At 43.3% G+C, this 7857-nt stretch overlaps 1 protein-coding gene across 6 annotated transcripts in view; it reads right to left on the reverse strand.

Moving 5' to 3' along the window:
• The window catches only part of dst (dystonin), a 642458-nt gene that overhangs the window by 411093 nt on the left and 223508 nt on the right, over positions 1–7857 (reverse strand). For all 6 annotated transcript variants that reach the window (XM_043681258.1, XM_043681269.1, XM_043681284.1 and 3 more), the window contains one exon: positions 5443–5520. In XM_043681258.1, the coding sequence (XP_043537193.1) occupies positions 5443–5520 (78 nt within the window). The remainder of the gene's footprint in view (positions 1–5442; positions 5521–7857) is intronic.

The raw sequence follows: 7857 nt of genomic DNA on the forward strand, positions 1-7857 counted from the left end.
CAACCTGCCCACCACCGAGGTCAGGCTCACCAGTCTATAGTTCCCTGGCTTTACCACCCTTCTTAAACAGTGGCACCACGTTTGCCAACCTCCAATCTTCCGGCACCTCACCTGTGACTATCGATGATACAAATATCTCAGCAAGAGGCCTAGCAATCACTTCTCTAGCTTCCCACAGAGTTCTCGGGTACACCTGATCAGGTCCTGGGGATTTATCCACTTTAAACTGTTTCAAGACATCCAGCACTTCCTCCTCTGTAATTTGGACATTTTGCAAGATGTCACCATTTATTTCCCTACAGTCTATATCTTCCATATCCTTGAGGGGCCCTATTCTCTCCCTAGTTACCCTTTTGTCCTTAATATATTTGTAAAAACCCTTTGGATTCTCCTTAATTCTATTTGCCAAAGCTATCTCATGTACCTGTTTTGTCCTCCTGATTTCCTCTTAAGTATACTCCTACTGCCTTTATACTCTTCTAAGGATTCACTGTCTATACCTGAAATATGCTTCCTTCTTTTTCTTAACCAAACCCTCAATTTCTTTAGTCATCCAGCATTCCCTATATCTACCAGCCTTCCCTTTCACCCTAACAGGAATATACTTTCTCTGGATTCTTGTTATCTCATTCCTGAAGGCTTCCCATTTTCCAGCCGTCCCTTTACCTGCGAACATCTGCCTCCAATCAGCTTTCAAAAATTCTTGCCTAATACCATCAAAATTGGCCTTTCCCCAATTTAGAACTTCAACTTTTAGATCTGATCTATCCGTTTCCATCACTATTTTAAATAGAATTATGGTCGCTAGCCCCAAAGTGCTCCCCCACTGACACCTCAGTCACCTGCCCTGCCTTATTTCCCAAGAGTAGGTCAAGTTTTGCGCCTTCTCTAGTAAGTACATCCACATACTGAATCAGAAAATTGTCTTGTACACACTTAAGAAATTCCTCTCCGTCCAAACACTATGGCAGTCCCAGTCGATGTTTGGAAAGTTAAAATCCCCTACCATAACTACTCTATTATTCTTACAGATAGCTGAGATCTCCTCACCAGTTTGTTTCTCAATTTCCCTCTGACTATTGGGGGGGTCTATAATACAAGGTGATCATCCCTTTCTTATTTTTTCAGTTCCACCCAAATAGCTTCCCTCGATATATTTCTGGGAATATCCTCCCTTAGCACAGCTGTAATGCTATCCCTTATCAAAAGTGCCACTCCCCCTCCTCTCTTGCCTCCCTTTCTATCCTTCCTGTAGCATTTGTATCCTGGAACATTAAGCTATCAGTCCTGCCCATCCCTGAGCTATGTTTCCGTAATTGCTTGGATATCCCAGTCCCATGTTCCTAACCATGCCCTAAGTTCATCTGCCTTTCCTGTTAGGCCTCTTGCATTGAAATAAATGCAGTTTAATTTATTAGTCCTACCTTGTCCCTGCCTGCCCTGATTGTTTGACTCACTTCTGTTCTTAGTTGTACCCGTCTCAGATCGATCTCTTTCCTCTATCTCCCTGGGTCCCACACCCCCACCTGATTAGTTTAAATCCTCCCATGCAGTTCTAGCAAATTTCCCTGCCAGAATATTAGTCCCCTTCCAATTTAGGTGCAATCCGTCCTTCTTGTACTGGTCACTTCTACCCCAAAAGAGATTCCATTGATCCAAAAATGTGAATCCTTCTCCCATACACCTGCTCCTCAGCCATGCATTCATCTGCTCTATCCTCCTATTCCTGCCCTCACTAGCTCGTGGCACTGGGAGTAATCCAGATATTACTACCCTTGAGGACCTCCTTGTTAAATTTGTGTCTAACTCTCTGTAATCTCCCTTCAGAGTCTCAACCTTTTCCCTTCCAATGTGGTTGGTTCCAAAGTGGACAATGACCTCCTGCTGGCCCCTCTCCCCCGTGAGAACATTCTGCACCCTCTCAGACATCCTTGATCTTGGCACCAGGGAAACAACACACCATTCTGATTTTTCACTGCTGGCCACAGAAATGTCTATCTGTATCTCTGACTACAGAATCCCCTAACACAATTGATCTCTTGGAAGCCGATGTACCCCTCATTGCATTAGAGCCAGTCTCAATACAAGAAACCTGGCTGTTTGTGCTACGTTCTCCTGAGAATCCTTCACCCCCTATATTTTCCAAAATAGCATACCTGTTTGAAATGGGTATATCCACAAAAGACTCCTGCCCTAGGTGCCGATCTCTCTTACCCTTCCTGGAGTTAACCCCTCTATGTGACAGTATCTGAGACTTTCCCCCCTTCCTATAACTGCCATCCATCACATACTGTTGCTGTCCTTGGCAGAGTGGGAGGGGGAGTTGAAGTAGTCGACCACAAGATGGTGGGATTATTTGGTGCATATCCCCCAGGGATGTCCGCTGAAACATTCCACAAGTTGACATCCTGTCTCCCCAATGTAGAGGAGACCACACTGGGAGCAACAGTCATAGTAGATGAAGTGTTTGGATATGCAGGAAAATCTCTGCTGGATGTGGAAGGATCCTTTGGGGCCTTGGGGAGAGATGAGGTGGGAGGTGTGGACGCAGCTTTTCATCTCTTGTGGTGGCAAGGGAAGGTATCGGGAGTGGAGGGTGGGTTGGTCGGGGCCGTGGACCTAACGAGGGAGTCACAGAGGGAATGGTCTCTGCGGAATAGTGATCGGAGTGGGGTTTGAGTGTAGCTGGCAGAAATGGCAGAGAATAATGCCTTGTACCCGGAGATTAGTTGGGTGGAAGGTGAGAACCAGTGGGTTGTATCCGTGTCGCAGTTGTGGGGGGTGGGGTTCAAGAAGGGGTGGGAAGAGGAGGAGATGTGCTGGAGGGCATTGTTGACCACATGGAAGAGGAAATTGCAGTCCATGAAATAGAGGTCATCTGAGATGTCCTGGAGTGGAATTCTCCTCCATGGAGCAGATACAGTGGAGGCAGAGGAATTGGGAATAAGAGATAGTGTTTTTAGAAGGGAGGGGGATGTAGTCCACATTGCTGTGGGGGATACTGAGTTTGAAATAGATGTCTGTGCTGAGTCGGTCACCAGAGAAGGAGATGGAGACAGAGAGGTCCAGGAAGGGAAGGAGATGTCTGAGATGGTCCAGGGGAACTTGAGGGCAGGATGGAAGGTGTTCATGAACTGTTAAACTTCCTCATGGGAGCACGAGATGACGTCAATACAATCATCAATGTAGCAGAGGAAAATGTGGGGAATGGTGCTAGTGTAACTGCAGAAGATGGACTGTTCCACATATCTGAAGAAGAGGCAGGCATAGCTGGTGCCCATGTGGGTGCCCATGGCTACCCCTTTGGTCTGAAGGAAATGGGAGGATTCAAAGGATAAATTGTTGAGGGTGAGCACCAGTTCAATCAATCGAATGTATCGGTGGAAGGGTACTGGTTGGGTTGGCACAAGAGGAAGAAACGGAGGGCTTGGAGGCCTTTGTCAGGGTGGATGGACCTGTTCAGGGACTGGATGTCCATGGTGAAGATGAGGCATTGGGGCTGGGGAACCGAAAGTCATGGAGGAGGTGGAGGGCGTGGATGATGTTCTGAATGTATGTGGGGAGTTCCTGGACTAAGGGGGACAGGATGGTGTCCTTCTTAGTGCGGCAAATTTTTCTTTTCATGTATTTATCCATTTTTCTTTTCAATGTTATTTCTGAATCTGCTGTCACTATTCTCACAGATATCAATCCAGAGGACAACTTCCTTTACTGAAATAAATATTTATCTTTCCCTGGCTCTTCTGTCAATTATCTTTAGCTATCTCCTCTGTTAGTCATATCCCTATTACTGGAAATAATTTCTCACAGTTTGCTCATTTAAAATGCAACTTCCTTAACCCTAATGAGAATTCCAGCCTCTCCAGGGAACTGAAGTCCCATATCCAAAGTAGCATTCTCGTATGTGTTAGTAAATCTCCTTTGTATCCGCACCAAGGCATGAACACATCGTTCCTTTCTTTGGACCCAGAATGAAGACAATATTCCAGCTGAGGCTGAAAGAATTCTTGATAAAATTCATTTCCTTTGGCTCTCTGCTTGAAGGCAGGTCCAACCCCCACGGCATTATGACCTCTATCCCAGGTTAAGGCAAACAGGCAGGTCCCTGAAACCAGACAGGGATAGAGCCCCGCATTGTTGGGACTAACCTGATCCACACTGGCCAGCCAGCCAACCAAGTCAACCAATTCCATTCGGAGACAAGTGTATTTGTTAATGTAGACTTTCATATGCACCTTGTCACCTTAAGTCATGGAGAGTGACCATCAAGGCACCAATTTCTGTCCATTACATGGCTAACCAGGAATCTCTCCCACTCTCACCACCTGCTATTGCTGCATGCTGACATCGTTATGAACTTATATTCCTCGGCCTTGAAGTCCTAAAGTGAGATTTTAACCTGGAACGTCTGCTCCCCACTTCACCACAAGGCATCCACTAACTTTATAAAGCATTAGCATAATTTCATCACTTCTGAATATTTGTTAATCAGCAGTTAAGTGATGTTATTTCACATCTCTGGAGCAGGTGGATTTGAACTCAGGCCTCCTGGATTATAAGTAGGAACAATACTATTGCATCACAAGAGGCTTTATTTTCTCACCTCTGTACGAGCTTAGCCAAGGATCCTTCTTTCTTTTAATAGTTTCATTAACCTACCTCGCCATCTCCAAAGATTTGCATACATGCAATCCAAGCAACTTAATCCAACAGGCTGAGTATCTCCAAATAATGTGTGAATAATGCCAAAAGATTTGCATTCAAGTGGCTGCCATCGAAGATTTACCACAAAAACAGGTTGTTTGATCCTATAGGTCTCTGCTGTCTATGCTCCACTTCTTCCAACTCTCATCATCTAACTCTATCAGCAAACATTCCATTCCTTTCACCCTCACTCGTTTGTCTGGCTTCCCCTTAACTGTATTGTGCCACTAGGCTCAGCAGTTACTTCTACTAACAGGTTTCATTTGCTAACCACTTTCTAGGTAAAGAAACTTCTCTCAAATATCAAAGTAATTTATTAGTGGCTGCCTTATTTTTACAATCCCCAGTTGTTGGCTCATCCAAAAGTGAAAACATCTCCTCTACGCTCACATCATTGAACCCTTCAATAATTTTTGTGGGGTCTCTATTAGGTCAGCTTTGGCTTTCCCTATTCTGCAGAAGAGATGATGTGGAAGTGCTGGTGTTGGACTGGGGTGTACAAAGTCAGAAGTCACATGACACCAGGTTATAGTCCAAGAGGTTTGTTTGAAATCACAACCTTTTGGAGTGCTGCTCCTCTATCAGGTGACTTCACCTGATGAAGGAGCAGCGCTCCAGAAGTTTGTGATTTCAAACAAACCTCTTGGACTATAACCTGGTGTCATGTGACATCTGACTTTGCAGAAGAGGGTCGCAATCAGTTGAATATTTCTTTAAAATACAAACACCACTGCTTACCTGTCGACGTTTTAAGTAGTCCAATGCGATCTGTACATTCTGTAGTCTGTGAAAGCGCATGCGTCCCTTTTCCCGAGGCTGTGTTTATGGAAAAAACAAACAAGCATGTCTTATTACTAACTTTCCTCAAAATAGGTAATAGAGAATTCACCAATTAAATCACAAAACTGTGCTCTGAAGACGTATTGGACTTGTGTGAGGTTTTGCATGCATTGTTGCAACTGCATGGCATGCACATACTTGGAGAAACGTGATTGAAGAAAGCACAATAGGTGATGCATTCATCAGTAATCCCCAGAATAACTCCAGGTACTCTTTCATCAAATTAAATTTCGAAAAAGTGAAAATCAAACTTCTACCCGCCCAACAAAGCCCTGAGCAACTTAGAAATCGAAGACTATTGGAGTATCCATCAATTGTCCAATTTTCTTTCCCATGGGCAGACTTGGTTTTGGTAACCAGTTTCATGAGCATGATGCTTCAACAAAGCAATATTTATAACAGGTCTCACACAAAATAGTGCATTGCACAGTAACTTGCATCTATTTATTCAACAGAGCCTATTTAAAAGCATATTGCAACTAATAGTCTACAGAATCTATATAACAGTCTCTATAGCAAATGAAACCAATGCTCAAGATTACAGCATAGCTCTCAGTTTTAGCAGGGTGAAAATATCTACACTCTGAGCAGAAATAGAGGTGATACTACAAGCAGACAGAGTTTTTCTTCAGCTTTTAGTTCGAGAAATCTGATAACAACCTGCAAGAACAACTGTAGCTCAGTCGCCAAAATCCTTTGCTGTGGTGGAATGAGTCTCTGGGCTTTTGGACATTTGGCAATTCAGCCTCAAAACATTTGGAAAACACAGCTTTCACTGGGAATAAATCCTTCAGAATGTAATTGAAGTCTATTGATATTTATCATTAAATAGGACACTATTGTCAAAAAGCAGACAACAGCAAATGCATCATTACTGTGGTCAGTTTCCAGTGTCTCTATATGTAGATGATTCCATTACTTGGTAAAGTTAAAAGAAAGCAAGTTCTTCATATGTGTGTGTGACCTGTCCAGCACAAGTGGAAAAAAAAAGAGCTTATGTTTGAATTTCACTAATTGCAGGGGAAGGATCCCCAAAAATCTTAAAATGATCCCTTAATGCAAGTTTATTCTTGGATGTGGAAACTGCGAGATGGTATGGAGTGAGTTCATGAAAGATTTGAACAAAAGACTGAGCATTTTAAAATTGTGGTGTTGCCAAATCAGAAATTAATATGGACCAGTGAGTACAGGGGTGATGTTGAATGAATCTTGGTAAAAGCTTGATTACAGACTGTAAAGTTTGGATGAGCTTGTGTGGAAGGTCAACCGGCAGAGTACAGAAACTATTGAGGGGAGGCAACAAGATCTCAATGAGAATTTCAGCAGCAGTTCAGCTGAAGCAAGGTGCAAGTGGAAGTAGATGGTCCTCACATACATGGCAGAAATGATGTCAGAAGCTCAACCTAGAATCAAATAGGATGGCAAATTTAAGAATCATGTGGTTTAGTCTCAGATAATGACTTAGGTGAGGGATGGAGTCAGTAGCTATGAAATGGAGCAAAGGCCAAAGACAATGGTGTCCATTTTCTAATGAGTAGCTGGAAGAAATTCTGGTTGATCCAGGACTGGATGATAGTCATGTCTGACAACACAAATCATCGAGGAAGGTGGAGGAAAGTGTTATCAGCATACACGCGGAATCTGATGGTACATTTTCGGATGTTGTCACAAGGGACATCACTGAAATGTAAAAGAGCTCATAAATTGTCCTCTAGAGAAGGAAATCTGAAATCCAGCCTATAAGAGACTCTAGTCCTAAGCAAGGTGGTTGACTCTTAATTGCCCTCTGAAATGGCCAAGCAAGTCAATCAGTTCAAGGGAAATCAAAGATGGGGAATAACATTGGCCTTGGCCCAGCACAACCCCATCCTATGAAAAAAGGAAAAGAAAAAAGGACAGGAATCCAGCCCAAGAATAGATCTGTGAAAAACTGCAGAGGCAACAGTCTGATGCCTGGAAGAGAATGCACTGGATGAGATTCTCGTGCTACAAAGAGAGAGAGAGAAAACCTGCACAGTTGCCGCCTTTGCTGTTTGAATTCGTGTATCGCTGGACATCGGAGTTCATCTGGGAAAATTAACAAACAGTGAATTTCACAACTAATCTTGGAGGGACTGTTGGGCAAAGTTCACAGCACAGAATCAGACAAGTTAATCATTGTTTTAAGTCTGTCCAAGAGAAAGGCTGCAGTAGTGGGTACAGTGGATTCTTTCTTGATTATATGTTTTTGGAGATATGTCTCTTGATTAAACTTAAAATACAAGCCATAGCTATTAATTTAACCTGGGGCAGTGTTTGTAGAGGAATAAGATG

This window comes from Chiloscyllium plagiosum, chromosome 3 (assembly GCF_004010195.1).
Source record: "Chiloscyllium plagiosum isolate BGI_BamShark_2017 chromosome 3, ASM401019v2, whole genome shotgun sequence".
NCBI lineage: Eukaryota > Metazoa > Chordata > Chondrichthyes > Orectolobiformes > Hemiscylliidae > Chiloscyllium > Chiloscyllium plagiosum.